Source organism: Eptesicus fuscus, chromosome 20 (assembly GCF_027574615.1).
Source record: "Eptesicus fuscus isolate TK198812 chromosome 20, DD_ASM_mEF_20220401, whole genome shotgun sequence".
Taxonomy (NCBI): domain Eukaryota; kingdom Metazoa; phylum Chordata; class Mammalia; order Chiroptera; family Vespertilionidae; genus Eptesicus; species Eptesicus fuscus.
The window spans coordinates 30,953,683-30,975,308 of record NC_072492.1 but is presented as its reverse complement, the minus strand read 5'-3'; the positions used below and the strand labels follow the sequence as shown (position 1 = coordinate 30,975,308).

General features: G+C 36.5%; 1 protein-coding gene across 2 annotated transcripts in view; it reads left to right on the top strand.

Moving 5' to 3' along the window:
* NSF (N-ethylmaleimide sensitive factor, vesicle fusing ATPase) overlaps window positions 1-21,626 on the top strand; it is a 121,072-nt gene that overhangs the window by 49,832 nt on the left and 49,614 nt on the right. For both annotated transcript variants that reach the window (XM_008149570.3, XM_028157475.2), the window contains exons 9-12: window positions 2,128-2,327; window positions 11,705-11,870; window positions 12,708-12,782; window positions 12,978-13,165. In XM_008149570.3, coding sequence (XP_008147792.1) covers window positions 2,128-2,327; window positions 11,705-11,870; window positions 12,708-12,782; window positions 12,978-13,165 — 629 coding nt within the window. The remainder of the gene's footprint in view (window positions 1-2,127; window positions 2,328-11,704; window positions 11,871-12,707; window positions 12,783-12,977; window positions 13,166-21,626) is intronic.

The following is a 21,626-nucleotide window of genomic DNA, read 5'->3' as shown; positions in this document are numbered from 1 at the left end:
ATACGGAATCAGGAAGCTAAAGGGAGTCCACAGTCTTTTTAAAAAAATATGTGAAGTAGGAATGTAGGTCATCTTTAAGAATTAATGGCATGGGTAGCACTTGAGAAGAGAAGAGCAGTGAACATCTGAATAATTACTAAGGGGAATGGGAGACAACTCACAAAAGCAAGTAAAGGATGGCATGCTGGACTGAGAAAGCAGTGAGAGTAGAACTAAAATTGGATGGCATGAAATTGTGAAGATATCAGCCAGTGGTATGATATTTTATGGCTGTGCTCTGTGATCAGTGTGTAGGTGCAGTAAATCCACATTGTGTTCAGGGCTTATGGGATGAGTGTTCCAGGAGTATAAGAAGGCCAACGAGTTGAGAATCCTTGAGAAAAAAGTATGACTTACTATGGAAGGAAGTATGGTTAGGGGGAAGTTGTAAACGTGGAGAAAGTTAAGGAAGTGGAGATGAGGATAAGGCCTGGTACTTTGTAGGTACGCAGCAAATCTTCATTTTCTTCTTTCTGGCTCTCCTCTCCTTGTACCTATTTCACCACCACTGTCACTTGCCTCTGCAGGTGTTTTATAAATAGGAATAGCTTCAAATCATGATGGTAGCAGTTGGCTTGGAGGGGAAGATTAGGAGGCAGGTTCCAAAGTCCTCATCAAATGTGCCCCAGTCACTTGGATGCTGTAGGGCTTGGTGGTATTGACCTCTAGGAGAAGCTCGAGACTTCCCCCTCATCTCCCTACCACTCATGCTTGAAGGGTGGGTTAAGGGCCAAAACATTTTATTGGGCCAGGGTTCTTTTTTTTTTTTTTTTTTTTGCCATGGTTCTTAAGACAGGAATTTGCTCTGTGATGAGAGGGTTAAGACTAAGTCTTCAAAGGTTTCCAAATAAGGTCCTCTAGTCTCTATAAGCACAACCTTACCATAAGCACAGATCTCATTACTTTCAGGGATTTAAAAGGGAGTCAGTCCTTTTTGACATAATGATAGAAGTAATGAACTTACTGGCAATCCAAAGGGTCTTCCTCCTCAGAATGTAGAATTTCTAGGAGAGCTGGTTATATCTTGTGATTTCTTTTATGTGAGTTATTACATGTATTGTCATCATTGAAAACATAAGATGTATATTCCATTTCCAGAAATTTTCTTTTTTACCTACTTTTGAGTGTTAACACTGAAATCAATAATTTTTTATTTCACAGCGTGCTTTTTGGTGTAGGAGAAATAAAAAACTCACTTAAAAAAGTCATGCATCTGAACTGTGAAACTGCTAGAAAGATGAAAATTCCTAGAGTGAGTAAACAGAAACCACAGGTCATCCTAATCTTAAGAAATGGAGTAAATGCTCATGTAGAGTTGTCTAAAGAAATCCTGGGGCACCTAGATTATTATTCTTGTTATTTTGCTATTAATGATACCTCTAAGGCATTTAGCAATGCTTGCCTAGAAAAGAAGTTTCCTTTGGAACTTCATCTGGGTGGCTCTGAGAAAGCATGTGCCTCACTTGGCATTAGTCACGTGAAGTAGAACATTTAACTTTATGCACAAAGTCTGTAATATCCATCTGGATCATATGGATTGCTCTGTGCCATCCAACTCACATGTTTGCCCTTTCTGCAAGTGCTTGTATTGGCAGGTAGACCTATAATTTCTATGACTAAGATAGAGTTTCCATAGCTTACTGTATCATAGAGATTTGTGTTAGGTTAAATTAACAAAACAAAAAAACAACAACAACACACTAGATTTCTCCCCCTGCCCCTGACTTTAAAGTAAAGAATGATAGAAAAATAAGTAATAGTTCCTAATTAGGTATTTAGTTTAAAGAGAGAGAGTTAAAAGGATTTGTTCTAAATGATAGTTCAAATAATACTTTTCCAAAGACCTTTAATTGGCAGCTTCCCCCGCAAATATTGGTACTGGTGTAGGAATTGTTTCTGAATTTGAAAAAAAAAAAGAGCTTCACTTGTTCATTCTTGTTCTGTTCATGACACCTGGCTATTAATGTATGTTAATGGAATCACTGTACTTTTTATTACGTGCATATGAAGAAGAAAGAAAATTTTCCTTTAGATGTCTTACTTGGATTTTAGTTAGTTGACGTAAGATTGTTTTCTTTTCCTTTTTAGGTTGCAAACATGTTAAAGGCATCCTGTTATATGGGCCCCCAGGTTGTGGTAAGACTCTCTTGGCTCGACAGATTGGCAAGATGTTGAATGCAAGAGAGCCCAAAGTGGTCAATGGGCCAGAAATTCTTAACAAATACGTGGGAGAATCAGAAGCTAACATTCGTAAACTCTTTGCTGATGCTGAAGAGGAGCAAAGGAGGGTAATGTTAATATAACTATATTTCAGTAAAAGTTTATTATCATTTATAGGATGAATGAAACTCAGCGTTATGGTGGAAAACTTGTTAGAACAGTCTATATTTTTAAAAACTTGAGGGTGAAATTTATTTAGTACCAAGTTATGTCACTCAACCAGGATTATGGGGGATTTACATGATGTCATTACCCACATGTTCATAATACAAAGATAGATGATTGTATAAGCCAAAAGTTTTACAAAAACAAATCATGAATATATTTTCAGGTGACACTTTTATTCCACATTACTTCCAGAGACTTGAACTCATCCTTTGGAAAGGGAGGAATTAAATCTATAAAGGGACTCGTAGAATTATGTGTATGTTAGGTCCATGTGCAGAAAGCTAGCTTACTTACCAGTGAGTCTACTCAATTGTAGAGTGACAGGTATGAGTTGTTAGGTCCCAGAGGCAAGCTTGATTTGAGTCTTAGAAAAATAATAAAATTAATTAAAAATAAAACCAGAGTTTACTATGTGGTGGTTAATTTTATGTGTCAATTTGTCTAGGCCTCAGGGTGCCAAGACATTTGGTTAAACTTTATTCTGAGTGTGTTTGTGGGGATATTTCTGGATGAGATTATCATTTGAATCTGTAGACTGAGTAAAGCAAGTGCCCTCCCTAATATGGGTGGGCTCCACCCAATCAGTTGAAGGCCTGAATAGAACAGAAATATCTTTAGATCTTGGGACTTGTCAGTCACCATAATTGTGTTAGCCAATTCCTTATAATTAATCTCTCTATAGCTAGCTAGCTAGCTGGATTGATACATAGAGATCTAGATCTCTATCTAGATATATAGATCTACATATATATCTGTATATTTTCAGGTGACTAATAGGGTGGATCTTGGTTCTATTACCCTGGAAAACCCAAACTAATCTACTAATATTTGCTTCATTGACAGAGTGTTTAAAAATAATGCCATGGGATTTTGTTTCTGGCAATATAGTAGACTAGGCAACTTGAAACCTTCCTTCTACAAACACCTTCATATGCTGGGTAAAATATAAAAAAATCATTTTAAATGCATAATTGTGCTCTCAGGAAAGAAAATGAAATCTTCAGAAATGTAGAGAAAACTCTGAACATTTGAATGATAAAGATAGGAGCTGAAGCTTTGGTTTTGGTAATATATGAGTTTGGGTGTTTAGCACCCACTGAGAGCAGAAAATGAGTCCTTGAACCCACTTAAGGTATGGACTAGGAACTGGAACCTTCAAAGGGCTTGTGTCCTCAATGAAAAGAATGGACTTAAAGATATTTGTCTACCAGCACAGAGAAATAAAAACATTTAACAACCTGGGTTCTGAAGTAGGAGCTAAGGAATCTCTCATGGCCATTCTAAACTGTGGATCCTTGACTCATGCTTATGATTTAAAAACCAAACAGCAACAACAACAACAACAGAAACCATTCCATCTGTGGTCTGGGGTCCCCAAGCTGAGAAAATAATTTTAAAATGAATCCTTGGCTAATGATACCATAGGGTTGTTAGATATGAGCAGACCCCAAGGAATGCTCCAACAGCCCAGGCCATAACAGCTTCTCATAGGGGAAGCTAAAATAGTTTCAATAAATGGAAAATGTTATCATCAAAATTTAAAGCTCAGCAACCAGGTTAAACATAAGCCAGTAGTTTCAGCTGAAGAAAGAAGTGACAAACAGGAGAATAGATCTAAAGAAATCCTCCAGAATGTAGCGCAGAGAGATAAAGAGGAAATATGAAAGAGAAATGGAGATAACAAAGTTAAAGTGAAAAGTCCAAATAAAGTAGTATAGAAGCAATATTCAAAGATAGAATTGCTGCTGAAACCGGTTTGGCTCAGTGGAAAGAGCATCGGCCTGCAGACTGAAAGGTTCCAGGTTCGATTCCGGTCAAGGGCATGTACCTTGGTTGCGGGCACATCCCCAGTAGTGGGTGTGCAGGAGGCAGCTGATCGATGTTTCTCTCTCATCGATGTTTCTAACTCTCTATCCCTCTCCCTTCCTCTCTGTAAAAAATCAATAAAATATATTTTTAAAAAAATAGAATTGCTGAGAATTTTCTAGAATTGATAAAACACATAAATACTCAGATTCACATAGCACCATCAGCCCAAATAGGATAAGTAAAAATTAGGTTATTTTTAGACCCATTGTAGTGAAACTGGAGAATGTCAAAGAAAAAAAGAGAAACATCTTAATATAAACAAAAAAGAAATGACAGTGACATACAAAGGGAGATCCATTATGTTGACAACAAACTTTTCAATGACAGCAACAGATCAGAAAATAGTGGAACAGTATCTTCACAGAGCTAAGTGAAAATAATTGTCAACTTACAATTTTATACACAGTTTAGTTCTCATTCAGGAATAAAGGGGAAATACATTTTTTCAAGCAAAGACTAATAGAATTAACTAATCACAGAAGCTTTCTGGAGGAATATGAAGGATGATATACTTTAGAATTAAGGAAATTGAATCCAGAAGGAAGCAGTGGATGCAAGAGTAATGAAATTGGTGAAAATGTGGATAAAATCTGGCATTTCTACTTCTGGTAGTGACAGATTAGGTAATTTGAATCATGCCTGGCACTGAAGACTATCAGAAAAGCTCAACAAAAGATTTAGTTATATTTTGCTTGAAGGCATCAAAGAACAAAGGCCCAGATAAAAAGGCCCTGGTTTTTAAATAATAATAATAATAATAATAATAATAATGATAATAATAATAATACCCTGATATACGGAGGCTCAGAGGGAAAAGGTCACTGTTTTTCTAGAGATATTAGTTAGTGCTGGAATTTGCTAGGCTAGTGGGAGTAATGGGCAGAGATTAGCACCTATGGCCCACAAAGAGGGAACACCTGATGAACATGCCTCATTTTGAGTTGGGACCCTGAAGGGCTATACCATAGAGTTAAGGGTTAACTAGAAATAGAAGAGCATTCTCAAAGAGGCTGTAGATCAGCTTTTAATCATGACATTCTCTAGAATTAGACTGAGGGTTCTTAAATCACTAGTGCCCCCAGGTATCTGGCAGAATTGTAGATACTTCCTGGAGGAAGGCCTCAAATTATTTCTGTCGTTTACAAATGAAATCTCTGGTGTATAATCAAAAGCAATCAGACACACAGAGACAACAAAAGATGATAGAAATTGGGCCTCTGGATATTGGAATTCTCAGATACAGACTTTTAAAAACTATTCTTATCTCATTCAAAGAGAAACAAAATTGAGAATTTTGGCAGAGCACTGGAAACTAAGAAAAAGTCAAATGGTAATGCTGGGAATGAGAAATCAGCAACTGAAAGTAAACCAAGTAGATAGGTTTACATAGATTAGACACATCTAAAGAGAGAATTAGTGAACTGAAAGATATTAGACAAAATAACCAGAGACAAAGGATGAAAGAAATGAAGATAGAAAATAACATAACAATGTCTTTAAAGTTTCAGAAAGGAAAAGACGATGGGGCAAAAGCAGTATTTGAAGAGAAAATGGTTTAGAACTTTCTAAAACTAATGAGCGTCCATCCATAGATTCCAGAAGTGATATGAACCTCAAGCAAGAGAAATACCAAAGAAGTTGACACCTATAGTTAATCATTGTTATGTTATTTTCTATCTTCATTTCTTTCATCCTTTGTCTCTGGTTATTTTTGTCTAATATCTTTCAGTTCACTAATTCTCTCTTTAGATGTGTCTAATCTATGTAAACCTATCTACTTGGTTTACTTTCAGTTACTGATTTCTCATTCCCAGCATTCCCATTTGACTTTTTCTTAGTTTCCAGTGCTCTGCCAAAATTTAAATGAATAATAGATGTACATGGATCAATATGAGTAATCCTCAAAGTCATAATATCTAATTTTTTAAATCTAGTAAAGTTGACTAAATCTAACATACCCTGTTATTTCCTACTTATTCTTGTTTTTGTTGTTGATAAAAATAATTTTTAAATATTTTCTTTATAACAACCCTTTAATGCTTCAAGTCTCATTGTTGAGCACTTAATTACTTTTGCTTTACACAAGGAGGTTTTCATTAAATTCTTGTTCATGTTCAGGTCTCCAGTCATTTCAGCCCCATTGGTTCTAGCAGTCATGGGTCCTGGTGGATGGTGCGAGTTCAGTAACTGATCTCAACTCTTCAGACAGCCCCAGAACAAATTCAGTTTTATAGTTCATCTCTAGTACTAACAATATTTTCTGCTTCAAATATCTTTTCAACACTCAGTATACCAAGAAAAATAGTCATCACCATTTATTATCTGGTTTGAAATAACTCCTTTTTAAAAGTTTTTTTATAAATAATTCATATATGTAAAATTAAAGAGAAGTGAAAGACTATTAAAATATTTAATAAGAATGTAAATATAACAAACCAAATTTTTATTCCATATTTTCCTGATTTTGAAGACATATGTACCCAAAATGGGCAGAGCTTCTGAATGTAACTCACTGTCCATCAGTTGTCATACATGAACTTGTGTATACTGCTTATAAATTTCAAATACATCTTTAATAGATTCTAGCTTATCATTAGTTCTGGTTCTCTTGCACTGGCATCATCAAGACACAATACTTGAAGAATTTTTTTTTTTACTCTTTGGCTCATAATTTAGTTGAAGAAAAATGCTCCATACTTGCAAAACTTTTTTTTAGATATGTATACACCTTTTATAATGGTCAATCCAAATTTTTTATGTTTATGTTATCTATTTCTTCTGGTCTTCTCTCTATAGTGCCTGCCTTCAGATTTGTCTTTAGAAACCATACCAAGGAAATTTTTATGCACAGATGAAATAAAAGGTGGAGGAATACTGTCATGTGTTCTTTTAGAAAAATGAGATGGCCTAGTTTCTTGTCACAAAATACAGCACACTGAAGACTTTTTGTTGAATAAATAACTGGATGACAATGTCATATTTTCTTTATGTCCTTAGAAATATATTCACTCATTCTTGAGTTTGAAAAAAATTATGTAGAATATTATCATCTGAAAGCACATAGTCTGAGATTTTACTTTTACGATCACTTTCACCATCTTCATTAGAGTTTCAAGTGCTTCTGTCTCACTCTTTGTATTAACTTTCGGATTCATGTAATTGTGAAATATCTTTCTCTATAAATTTTCTTTTCTTTTTTTTCTTTTTGCCATTATGGCCAGAGAATTTAAAACATCTGAGTTCTTAACTGTGTTCCATTAAAACTAAAATCAGGCAACAAAAATGGTGACTGCTATCTCTAGATTTCTCTTATACTAGCAGTCGCCAACCGGTGGTCGATGGGTCCAAAAGGTTGGCGACCGCTGTCTTATACCTTCTTGAAAGATGATACAATACTTTGGACAACACTAAGAAACCTGAAGGATGATATCATAGTGATATCTATTTCTAAGCAGTTTCATCATTCTTTCATTTTATTATTTTAATCATTTTTTAGCATAACTGGTAATTGATGAGTAATGATGACATGATTTCTAGAATGTTGGAATAGCATAATATAGCTTAGATTTATAAAAAGATCCGGTGGACCCATATGGTAATTGCCAGATAGAATGAGTGTTATTTTATTTTTTTAAATATATTTTCCTTTTTGGTCTGTGGAAGACTTCTAAGAAAAAAAGTCATGAGATATCAATCTTTATAAATAAACTTGCAGACAGTTTAAATATGACACAATTAATGATAATGTTGAGTTGGCAGAGAATTTCTAAGTAGGGAATTTCATAGCCAGCCTTTTCAGTTATAACTTTCTCAAGTCTTACATCCAGAAATGGCTTGGTATACTCAGCTAATGAACCCATGGAGGGTATATGTGTGTTACATAATAAAGAAAAGCATCACCTCTGTGATTTTGGACAGTCCGGGCTGACGGAGAGGAGCACTTGCATATAGGTCAAACTAGTTAAATATAGAACTGTGGTTTTCGAAGCTGTTGCCAGGAGCTCAATAGCATCAGCTCTGTTTCTATGGGGGAATACTTTTCAGATGGTAAGAACAGAACTAAAAGCCAGCAAGTTGAAGAGGATTGCATTGTAGAAATTTAAACTCTTTGGTAAAGGGTTTATTGATGATTCAGCTACATTAATCTGTGAACATTAATTTTGACATCTCCTTACCTGACTCCTAATTTATTGCAATAAGAATTTGGCTTTATTTAAGTAACACACCTGTAAAAATTGATGTTATTATACTGACTAGGTTGGGGGAAGGGACCTGATGACAGGTCACAAGATTAGTAAGGTTCTGAAAAGGTCAGAATTGTACTGAATTATGTTTAGGACAGATTGCTCCTGTGATCATTTAATCAAACACAGTGTTCTTATTGTCTCTGGCTTCCCTTCCACAGAGATGATATTTGAGGTTGGCCTGAGAAGGAAGTCATGATTCCATTGGCAACATAAGGCACATTGACAGCAAAATTCATACATTATAGCAGCTGTTTGTTTCATGCTCTATTGGCAGACAACCTTGAATAAAAATGTCTTATAAAAATAATGTAGAATCACAGTTTTTCAGTCATAAACAGGAATGTCCTTATTTTGTACCAAAGACAGCAAGAATTAATACCCTACTATGTGGAAGTGTTTGGTAAAGCTAAGATTTTAGTTCCAATTCCTCCTCCTCAGTCCTTTCTACAGATGGAAAGATGAATAGTTTTTGGTGTTTAATTTTTTTTTTTTTTGGTGTTTAATTTTTTTAAACAGCAAGCTATCATTTATCATCAGACATCTGTTCAATAAATATGATTTTAAGAAATTTTTTTTTTCAGATTTGAATTTAGTTTTTAAAACATTTGTGGAAGGAGAACAATTTCTGAGTAATGTGTTTCTATTTATTATTCTGAAGTAGTGTTGACTTTCTTCTGGTATACAGTTTTATGAATTTTAGCATATGTATAGTTTTATGTAACCACCACTAAAATCTAGATACAGAACATTTACATCACCCCAAAATAATTCCCTCAGGTTGTCCCTTCATGGTCACTCTCCCTGTGCTAACAGCTCCTGGTAACTACTGATCTGTTCTCCATCCCTATAGTTTTGTCTTTTCAAGAATCCTATATAATAAAGAGGTAATATGCAAATTAACCCTCATGCCCTCACAAAGTGGCTGCCTACAACCAGGCCGGCAGGGGAGTTAGTGAGGGACGACCAAACGACTGAACAAGCAGGCTGAGTGGGGCGACCAGTCGGCAGGGGGGTTAGTGAGGGACAATCAAACGACTGGACAGCAGTCTGCATAGGGGGACCAGACCGGCAGGGGAGGACATGAGGGGCAACCAGGCCGGTGGTGGTGGGGGGGCAGTTAGGGGTGACCAGGCTGGCAGAGGGGGGCAGTTGGGGGCAACCAGGCCTGCAGGGGAGGGCAGTTGGGGGTAATTAGGCTGGCAGGGGGGGTAGTGAGGGGCAACCAGGCTGGCAGGGGAGGGGCAGTTAGGGGTGACCAGGCTGGCAGAGTGGGGCAGTTGGGGGCAGTTGGGGGCAACCAGGCCTGCAGGGGAGGGCAGTTGGGGGCAATTAGGCTGGCAGGGGGGGGCAGTGAGGGGCAACTAGGCCAGCAGGGGGGGCAGTTAGAAGTGACCAGGCTGGCAGGGGGGCCAGTTAGGGGTGACCAGGCAGGCAGGTGAGCGATTAGGAGCCAGTGGTCCAGGATTGTGAGAGGGATTTCTGACTGCCGGTTTAGGCCCGGTCCCCGGGATCGGGCCTAAACCGGCAGTCGGACATCCCCCAAGGGGTCCCGGATTGGAGAGGGTGCAGGCTGGGCTGAGGCCCCACCCTCTGTGCATGAATTTTGTGCACCAGGCCTCTAGTGTCATATAAATAGGATCAGAGTATGTAACCTTTTGAGACTTGCTTCTTTCACTTGGCATATTTCCTTTGAGACTCATCCAAGTTGTTGCATGTATCAACCATCCCTTTTTATTGTTGAGTAGTATTCCATTGTATGGATGTACTACAGTTTGTTTATCCATTCACCCACTGAAGGGCATTTAGGTTGTTTCCAGTTTGGGGCACTTATGAGCAGAGCTGCTATAAGCCAAGGGATGGAATTGCTGGATCAAACAGTGTTTTACTTGGTTTTCATTTTTTAAAACAACTTAGACCCAGTCTAATTTCCTTCAGGTCATTTTTTGCCTGGCTGGTGTGGCTCAGTGGTTGAGCATCCACCCATGAACCAGGAGGCACTGGTTTGTGTCCCAGTCAAGGCACATGCCCAGGTTGCAGGCTCGATCCCCAGTAGGGGGCATGCAGTAGGCAGCTGATCGATGATGTTTCTCTCCCATCAATGTTTCTATCTCTATCCTTCTCTTACTCTGTCTTTAAAAAAAAAAAAATCAATAAAAACATTTTTTAAGCTTTAAACCTATTTTTTTAAATTATATTCTTGCCAGAGGTTTAATGACTACCAACCATATCTAATCCTTAATCTCATTATGTCCATCTTAATATTATCCATATGTTGTCATATTGAGGTTTTGTTCATTCTCACCTGTTTCATTTTATTAATCCCTAATGTTTTTGTTTTAAAAAAAATTTCTAAAGCATACTTCTTCCTTTGGTTACTTAAATATAAATTGTTAGAAGGTCCACTTAACCTAATCTAACCAATTAGCATTTATAAGTTTTTGCATCTATTGAAGTTTTAAAATATACAAACTATTTTAACAATGACTATATCCAATAAACTAAAACAGAAATCACTATGCAGAAGAAACACCATCCGCTTGACTGTGTTCTTTTTGTAAACTGTGTCTCTGTTCTCACTTTACTGTTAGGAAAAAATAATCTGTTTTCATGTGGTATGACTGAATGTGAATCATGTTCAATTCCTTCCCCTATTTCCTCAATTCCCAGTGGACCTCTGGGTAGAGTTACCATTTAGCAATATAAGGTGACAAACAAATGAACATTAAATCTACTGTTTCTGGGACAATCCCTTCACCAAAAGTTAGGGAAACTAGGAGGGAATTGTCATTCACTGACTTAAGAAATGCATCTGATAAGTATAAGAATTCCTTTAAATAGTGAGATAAGAAATGAGTGTAAATGAACAGTTAGTTACTAGTATATAATGGTTTATTCACTTGCATCAATATATAATGTGTATGTTTGTTTTATGGCTATTAAATAAGAGGTTCTGGAATATAATTGCAGTTTACAGACTTCTGAGAATGTAGTTCTAACACCTTTGTAAGGCTACAACCATGATTAGACTTGCTGTATTTATTAGTCAGTATGGAGCGAAGTCCATCTATGGAAAGTTTTGTTTTGCCTTTTGGATTAGTTTGTTTAATATATTCAAATTATTTTAATTATTTGCCCTATAATATAATTTCTTCCCTTACTAGCTTGGTGCTAACAGTGGTTTGCACATCATCATCTTTGATGAAATTGATGCCATCTGCAAGCAGAGAGGGAGCATGGCTGGTAGCACAGGAGTCCATGACACTGTCGTCAACCAGTTGCTATCCAAAATTGACGGGGTAGAACAGCTGAACAACATCTTAGTCATTGGTATGTTTGCTTAAAGAAGTGCTATGATTTCAAAAACATTAGACACATGGGTTCGGAATTAAGATCTGTATAGATTGTAATTATACTACTTTGCCAATGTTTCCAAATTAGAATCAAGTGTTATTGAAGAACTTGACTATTTTAATGTCTAGCCTTAACAGGACAAATGTTAGGTGGGTTTTAGTGACTCGTGGATTTAAGCATATAGTTCACCCATTTAAAAGGCAGCACAATGTAATGCAGTGGTTTTCAAAGTGGGTCTTGTAGACCTCCAGGGGTTGTCAGGGGGGCTTCAAGGTCTGTGAGGCCCAGGGAATGAGCTTCAGATCATGCATCTCTATCATAACTTCATCTTTTAACTGTTTAGGTACTGCGGTTCTTTTTAAGATGACTTTTGTGGAGGGAGGGAGCAGTCTGTTGTTTATGAAGGTTGAAAACCATTGGCCTACAAAAAAGGGAAGGGACTTTGGGTCAAACATGTTCATATGGCCCCTCTCTCACTTAGACAGGTTACTTGCCCTCTCTGAATCTTAATTTTTCTTTTTAAATATTTGAAGTTTTTATTGTATTTATATTCCATTGGCTTGTACAGTAGTGAAATAACTAAATTTATAACAAAATAATTTATAACTAAAGCAAAGTCTCTAGGTATTTTCATTAGAACATGTCAAGAACAAGTGATATTTTTATTTGAGAATAAATTGGTTTTCTGTTTGACTTATAAAATGTCCTCGTAGCTTCTAAGGTAAATTACTAATCTTACATATACTGAAGGGACATTTTATCTTATTTTTGAACTGTGATTATTTGTATGTTTTAACATCTATCTCTGTTCAGGAATGACCAACAGACCAGATCTGATAGATGACGCTCTCCTTCGACCTGGAAGACTGGAAGTTAAAATGGAAATAGGTAAGTAGACCTGTCACTGATGGCGTGGGAGTGGGGGATGTAGAGTTTATTAGCAGGAGCAAAATCATACAACTCAGTGGTTTAATGTTTGTTAGAGAAGTTGCATATCATGAGAAGCAGATGTTTTCATGCTTGAGTACCTATAAGAAAGCATTAGGAATAAAATAATATCTGCCTTATTTTCAATTTTATCAGGCTTACCAGATGAAAAAGGTCGACTACAAATCCTTCACATCCACACAGCAAGGATGAGAGGGCATCAGTTACTCTCTGCAGACGTAGATATTAAAGAACTGGCCACAGAGACCAAGAATTTCAGCGGTGCTGAATTGGAGGGTCTGGTGCGAGCGGCACAATCCACTGCTATGAACAGACACATAAAGGTCAGTCAACTAATAGATTAGGAGTCTGCAGCCCTGTAAATACTGTGCCAGGGTTCTTTCTCTTTCCTTTCAAGCATACCAAGGGCTAGGGGTGATGCTGACTTTTGATAGAGAAAATTCATGGTAAAGGGAATAGTAATTAACTGTCCACTGCTGAATCTTCAGAGTAGCTGGAAAAATAATGGTAGTATGTGCCCCATAGTAACCACTGACTCATCTCCCTTAGGTTGCCTCCATCTGATACATGTGAAGATGAAGTTGTTTTTCTTTAATACATTTTATTGATTTTTTACAGAGAGGAAGGGAGAGGGAGAGAGAATCAGAAACATCAATCAGCTGCCTCCTGCACACTTCTCACTGGGGATGCGCCCGCAAAACCAAGGTACATGCCCTTGACCGGAATTGAACCTGGGACCCTTGAGTCTGCAGGTCGACACTCTATCCACTGAGCCAAACCGGTCAGGGCGTGAAGATGAAGTTTTGAACAATTTCTTAAATCTTTGTTCTGTGTTGAGTTGTAACATGTCATACGAAGTTAGATATTCTACATTTTAGAATTATAAGGGCTGCTTCTTTCAGCAAATCTACTGCATAATTGCTATTTTTGAGTTATTAAACTGGAGACATGAAGATAATAAAGCATGGACTCTCCCCTCAAGGAATTCAAAGTCAGGGGGATGGACATGTTTGCAAATTAGTATTGCAAAATTAGTATTACAAAAATGTATTGATACTCTGGTAGAAATATATACGAGGATACTTTTATTTTGATAAATAAAGTTATCACCTGTAGATAAGTGACTCCCAGATTTATGTCTTATCTCTTGAAAGTATATCTCCCACTTTCAATTTATAATTAAATAATTCTACCTGGATGTTTTGTTTATTTTAAATATATTTTTATTGATTTCAGAGAGGAAGGTAGAAGGGGTGAGGGAGAAGGAGAGAGATCAATGATGAGAGAGAATCATTGTTCCTCCAGTCTTTTTTTTTTTTTAATGCTTTCCTTTTTGCTTCTATTTTGCTGATATCTCAGTTTCCCAGACTTGAAACTTCACAGTTATCTTTGATTCCTATCACTCTGCTGTATCCCACATCAACTCATTTGCCAAATTTTGTCAGTTCTGCCTTGGCAGTATCTTTCAGTTCTCATTGTTACTATCCATCTTCTATTTGATTAATATTCCTACTTCATATCATTCTACCCTTTAGAAACTTTCAGTGAGGCACCTTTGTCTACAGAACAAAGTACAGACTTCTTAGCCTTGTCTTTAAGGTCCTCTAGACCTTATTCTAGGCTAGCCTTTCCGGATGTGTTCCCAGTTATTCTCTACACACTTTAGTCAAATTGAAATACTCAGTGATCATCAGACATTAATTTATTTTTCCACTTCTCTGCTTTTTTTTTTTTCTTCACTGAGAGTCTTTACCATCTCTTTTTACTTTTCAATACCTGGTTCATATGCCACAATTTTCTTCAAGTCTTTTCTGATTCTTTCTTTCAAAATAATGTGTTATTGTCCTTCCTGAAATAGAAGTGTATCATTTATGGTACCTTCGGTTTACTTTGGTTCAAAATAGATTTATTCAGCATCTATTGTATGCCAGACACTGTGCTAGGGGTTAATACTACAACTGCAAAGAAGTAAATCATCTACTTTTGAGCAGCTCACAGTCTGTCCTCCACATAGAAAGTACATGGGAGGTGAGGAAGAGAAAGTTGTCAGATGTGGTCAGTTCATGGGGTGAGAAGAACTTTCACAGAGAAACTTCTGGTCATTTAGGTAGAAGGAACAACATATGCAAAGTAACAGAGACACAAAATAGCATGATATGCTAGGGTAATTCAGTATTACTTCAGCATGAAAAGCAGGGAAAGGGTGGTAGAGAGAGATATTGTGAGGAGACTAAAGCAGGGGATGGAGCACAAAGAGCCTTTTATACTGTGCTAAGAAGTATGCACTTTTTTTTTTCTGTGAGTAGTGCTAAGCCATTGAAGAGTTTAAAGAATAGCAGTGACATAGTGTTAAAACATAAGATCACTCTGGCAGCTGTATCGAGTGGAGTATTTAGGGGAGTATTTAGGCAGCTGGCAACACAGACAAGAGAGGGGGACTTTTATAACTGTTCTTGCAGGAAATAATAAAAGCTTGAACAACTAGGTTAAGTATGTTCTAGTTATTTGGGAAAATTCTAGCAATGGTTCTAAACCAAGGGCCCATGGGCCATATCTGACCAGTCACCGGTTTTTATAAATAAAGTTTTTTAGAACACAACCACACCCATTCATTTATGTATTGTCTGCAGCTGCTTCCATTCTACCATGGCAGGGTTGAGTATTTGCAACCAACACTGCATGGCCCACACAGCTTAAAATATTGACTATCTGGCTCTTTACAGAAAATGTTTGTCAACCCGTGTTCTAGACTTTAAGTCCATATCTTATTCATCTCCGTCAACCCCTGTTCTAGACTTTAAGTCCGTATCTTATTCATCTCTGAATCTCCCACAATATTTCAAATGGGTGTAAATACTGAGAACATAGTGGGTGTTCGGTAAATATTGTTTAAGTTAGTAAACTTATATATGTATTCTGAATCAAACTGTTTATAAGTCATAATTTCCCTACATAATAGAAATGACTTTGTTCTAGATCAAGAATGCCATACTAGAGAAGGACACTTTATTTATTTATTTTTTAAATATATTTTTATTGATTTCAGAGAGCAAGTGAGAGGGAGAGAGATATAGAAACATCAATTATGAGAGGAAATCACACCCCTTACTAGGGATCGAGCCCGCAATCCAGGCATGTACCCTTGACTGGAATCAAACCCAGGACCCTTCAGTCAGCAGGCTGATGCTCTATCCACTGAGCCAAACCAGCTAGGGCAAGAAAGACACTTTAGACATATAAGAAAAACCTCTTTAAAATACTGGAGACAGTGGGAGGAAGATACTAGTATATCATTGCATTATTTTTATTTTTATTTTATTTTTATTTTTTTAAAATATATTTTATTGATTTTTTACAGAGAGGAAGGGAGAGGGATAGAGAGCTAGAAACATTGATGAGAGAGAAACATCGACCAGCTGCCTCCTGCACACCCCCTACCGGGGATGTGCCCGCAACCAATGTACATGCCCTTGCCCAGAATCGAACCTGGGACCCCTGAGTCCGCAGGCTGATGCTCTATCCACTGAGCCAAACCGGTTTCGGCTGCATTATTTTTATATATATATTTTATTGATTTTTTACAGAGAGGAAGGGAGAGGGACAGAGAGCTAGAAACATCGATGAGAGAGAAACATCGATCAGCTGCCTACTGCACACACCCTACTGGGGATGTGCCCGCAACCAAGGTACATGCCCTTGACCGGAATCGAACCCGGGACCCCTGAGTCCGCAGGCCGATGCTCTATCCACTGAGCCAAACCGGTTTCGGCTCGGCTGCATTATTTTTAAATGCCAATGATCTAAATAATGTGGGAATGTAATATTGGGTCCTTTATAAAGTGGATTTTTCCTTTTTCTTTTTCTTTCTCTCCTTGCCATAAGAAATGTCTTGATAAGAAGTGATAGTGACTTCAAGAAACATTGAGTAAATGATGTGAAAATTGTTTTCCACCTTACTAATCCTTCACCTCAGACCACATTAGTGCTTCTTGATATAATCGACAATAACTAGTTTATTAGTTACCAGATTTTTCATAGCATTAGCCACCGGATTTTTCTCTTACTTAGTTATTTGCCATTTTTACCACAATAATCTTATCCCAAAATGTTTCTAAGCCATCATCTCATTAAGAAACATACTTCCTTTAAGTTTACATTAGTTTTACACATGAAGCAATAAGATATGGTGGAAGGAATATATATTTTATAATCCTAAGGAATGGTTATACATTACACTTCTTTCACTTTTTTGTTTTTGCTCTGTCAAAGGGCAATAACTACATATTTCATCTGGATTTTTGTGAAAATGAAATCAAATACTATATTTGGAAGTGGCTTATAAACTATATATCAATGTTAGTTCTTTACAGTTTTGTTATTATTGGCTGATTTGAGAGGCTACTATATACATCCTTTTCAATATCTGAGTTCCTGGGTTTTATTGACTATTTACAGTTATCATTTTTCTAATTGTAAAGTTAATATGTTAGTTAAGACTATACAGAATATATTATACTTCAGATTTACAAGTAAGAAGTAGTGCAAATAGTGGACATTATTTCCCTCACTTTTTCCACGTGGTTGAATTATCTTTAAACTTCAGGTGATGCATATTGACTTGTGACCAACACCTTTTAACTTTTTACAGTATCTATGGGATATATAATAGATACTATTCAAGGAAGAGGGAAGGATATGTAAGACACTAACCTCATCCCCCAAAATAAATAGTACTAATAACATTTCCTTTACTGCATTAAAAAAAAAATCTATATTGCCAAAAGTTCTTTCAATACTGTTTTCCTAACAAGACTCCTCCTCGGCCGAACAAAAGGCATACAGTTTTAGTATTCCCATTGCTGTAAATGTTCATAGCTTTACTAGTAATGATTGATGAATAAGTAATTTGAAACTTATGATTTAAAGTTGGTATAAAACTTAGACACAACATTCAACTGTTTGTTATGATGTTCTTTCTGTGTATTATAAAAAGCCATTATTAGTGGGGTTTTTTGCTTCCTTTGCAAAAGATTTAGGTTCAAACTAAATCAGGTGGACTAAACTAAACAGGTCTTCCCTGTTAAATTGTTCTTTCAGGTTTTCTGAAACAAGTGGAAAATCCCATCATAAACACCCGATGTTCATGTCATTTGTAGTTGAAACCATGTTTGTGGTCAACTAAAATTCATGTGACATTAGGTTGTTTTTATCTTGAAAGGAATTTCTGCTTCAGGTAGAGAAGATTCATAACCCTAATTTTTTCTGCTCTAATCTGCTGTAAGGAAGTAAATTGAGGACACACACACACTTTACAACTGAATCGAAGCTCTGATTTATGTTTGCAGAACTTCAATAAAATTATTTCTTATTTTCTGTAGAATTTTGATTGATTAAGGTCATTCTACCCTTAATTTAACAGGAATGATAAGAACTTTGAAAGGTCAGATTTAAAAGGTTATGAAATTTAAGGGTGACCACTTGATATTTGATAGTGTTGAAATACAAGTTTATTAGTTTCAGCAGGTATAAGCTGAAAGACATTGCCTCTTCTATATTGATTAGCTGTTATAAATAAAATGCAGGGGAAAATCACACTAATTCAGACAAATGAGAAAAGGTTTTCTGAATGAGTAAAAATTCAGAATTGTAGCATTTTTAAAATAAGGTTTTACTAATTTGATAAAATAGTAAAAAATTAGCTAAGCGAATGCCTTAGAAAAATTATCTTAATGAGTAGTCAGGAATAATTCACAATTGTATTATTGGTTATTTATAACTAGTTAACTTTTGAAGTTCTAGGAGTATCTAAAAACAACTTGTTCTAAAATAACTCTACTCCACCCATCTTAATTCACTTGGAATTCATTGAGTGAGTCCTTTCTCAGTAGTAAAAAGACAAGTTGCACACCAGCTTCAGTACTGAAATCTATCATATTTTTTGGCAAACGTTTAAAGATAGACAAGATTTTCCCTTCATATTGCGATATGTTTCTGTCTTTTTGGTTTCACTATAAGAGGAAATCAAAATAAAAAACATTTTAGTAAAAACTTAGGGCTGTATAGGGAGAGATTATTTAAAATTAGTCTGGTAGCTTCATTGGGATTTTAATGTGATTCTGTCAGAACTGCTTTCTTCACTGTCACTTTAAAGTTTACACTTTGTAGAATTCTTTTAGATGTGTCAAAAAGTCTTAATCCAAGTTTGAAACCTTTATATAAGGTTACCTTTACCCTCAATTTAAGAAACCTTTCAAGCTTATATAAGGACAACATGAGATGAAATGAGATAATGTATATGAATATATTTTATAAACTATAAAGCTAAAAGAGATGTATATATTATAAACATCATAATTCTTTCAGGAAAATAAACTTAGAGATGTCAAAAATGTGATCAATATTTATTGAATATCTAATATGTCTCAATGAAAACCCTATTAATAATTTAAATGCTAATTATTCTCTTTATTTAAATAGAATATTTGTGCATCTACTTAAATGTTGCTTGTTACCTGTTCTCTTTTTTAAAATATAGAAGTCATATATGAATATATTCTCTTTGTAGAAGACCCAAGGATGCCAAAGTATAGGGGAAAAGTGAGACAGGCCAGCTCAACACCCAGAGGTGGTCAGCATTTGGGCTATGCCTTTGTAGTCTATTTTCTTTATATTTACACTCAGATACATATGCACTTTAAAAAAGCAAATGGAGCCGAAACCGGTTTGGCTCAGTGGATAGAGCGTCGGCCTGCGGACTGAAGGGTCCCGGGTTCGATTCCGGTCAAGGCATGTACCTTGGTTGCAGGCGCATCCCAGTGGGGGTGTGCAGGAGGCAGCTGATCGATGTTTCTCTCTCATTGTTTCTCTCTCATCGATGTTTCTAGCTCTCTGTCCTTCTCTTCCTCTCTGTAAAAAATCAATAAAATATATTTTAAAAAGCAAATGGAATTGTACTGCAGTTCCTATTTTTCACTTGACAATGTGTCTTGGCTAGCTTTCCATGTCAGTATATGTAAGTTGTTCTTATTTTGGACAAATGCTCAGTATTCTAAGCTATTACAACACAATTTCAAATATAAGATCCACACGGGCAGGAACTTTTGGCCTTACTGCTATTCTGTAGAGCAGCAATTTTCAACCAGTGTGCTGCAAGAATTTTTAAAACATGCAATACCTGACTAGTCACGGGCACTGACCTCTTTTCCTTTAAGATTGTCAAATAAATAAAATTACAACAGCCAACACAAAAATAGCTATCTGGTGTGAATGAATCAAACTTATACTTTTTTTGGTGTGTCGGATCGGCAAAAATATATTTTTTGGTGTGCCGCAGGATTTTAGTAATTTGTTTGCGTACCACCAGATGAAAAAGGTTGAGAATCACTGATCTAGTGTCTAGAACAGTGCATAATACTGTTATGAAAATTCTTGCCTGTGTCTCCCTGTGTACATGTGGAAATCATTATTTAGGGGAAATAGCCAGATGTATTTTCTAAATGTGATTGGTTATATTGTCTTCTAGTTTCTACTGTTGCGAGGTTCCATTGTAGGTAACCTGTTTTTGTCTCTCATAAAGGTTCTAGGACTTTCTCTTCACCTTTGGTGCTCTGATACTTCACAACACTGTCTAGACCAGTGATGGGCAACCTTTTGAGCTTGGTGTGTCAAACTTGGCCAAAAAACTGAGCATAACTCGGGTAGTGTGTCACTTTGAGGAAAAAACATTATTTCGCAAATATTTCATCCTCAGGAGCAGCAAATGTTTCATCCTCGGCATGCGGCCACCTCAGCGGCCGCGTGTCATCAGAAATGGCTACGCGTGTCAGTGCTGACACACGTGTCATAGGTTCACCATCACTGGTCTAGACCAATGGTCGACAAACTCATTAGTCAACAGAGCCAAATATCAACAGTACAATGATTGAAATTTCTTTTGAGAGCCAAATTTTTTAAACTTAAAAACTATATAGGTACATTGTTATTAACTTAATTAGGGTACGTGGTATTTTGTGGAAGAGCCACACTCAAGGAGCCAAAGAGCCGCATGTGGCTCGCGAGCTGCAGTTTGCCAACCACTGGTCTAGACAGATGTAGGTTTGTTTTTATTTATCCTGATCAGCACTCATTGAACCCTTTAAGCTGCAAAAACAGAGCTCTCTTCAGCTGTGGAAATTTTTTTTCTTCTATCTTTTTTCCCTCTTCTCTTCTTCTCGGACTCCTCTGGCTCAATGTGAAAAATTCTGCATATACCATGCTTTTTAACCTTTCTCTCTTAACTTTCTGTCATTTCATGGATTTGGGGAAGGAAGGCAGATAAGTAAATGTGTTCTGTTTGCCATTTTAATCCAGTTTCCTGACATAGTTCTTCTTATCCCATAAAGCTTACTTTTTAAAAAAAATGTCTGTCACCCTGGTTGGGTAGTTCATTTGGTTGGAGCGTCATCCCAGTACGCCAAGGTTGTGGAATCAATCCCCGGTGGGGGCACATGCAGGAATCAATGGATGTGTAGATGGATGGAACAGATCAATGTTCCTCTCTCTCTCTCTCTCTCTCTCTCTCTCTCTCTCTCTCTCTCTCATCCTCCCCCTTCCTCTCTCTCAAATAAATAAATAAATAAACAAATGTCTGTCATTTTATTTGTCTCAGCAGTCTATTCCTAAAGGAACATGACTCATATTTTATAGGAATCAATGGAAGGTTGATATTGTTTAACAAACTTTTGTTTTATAATCAGATTTTTGAAGATAACTTTTTAAAAATCATAGTACCATTTTAAATATTAG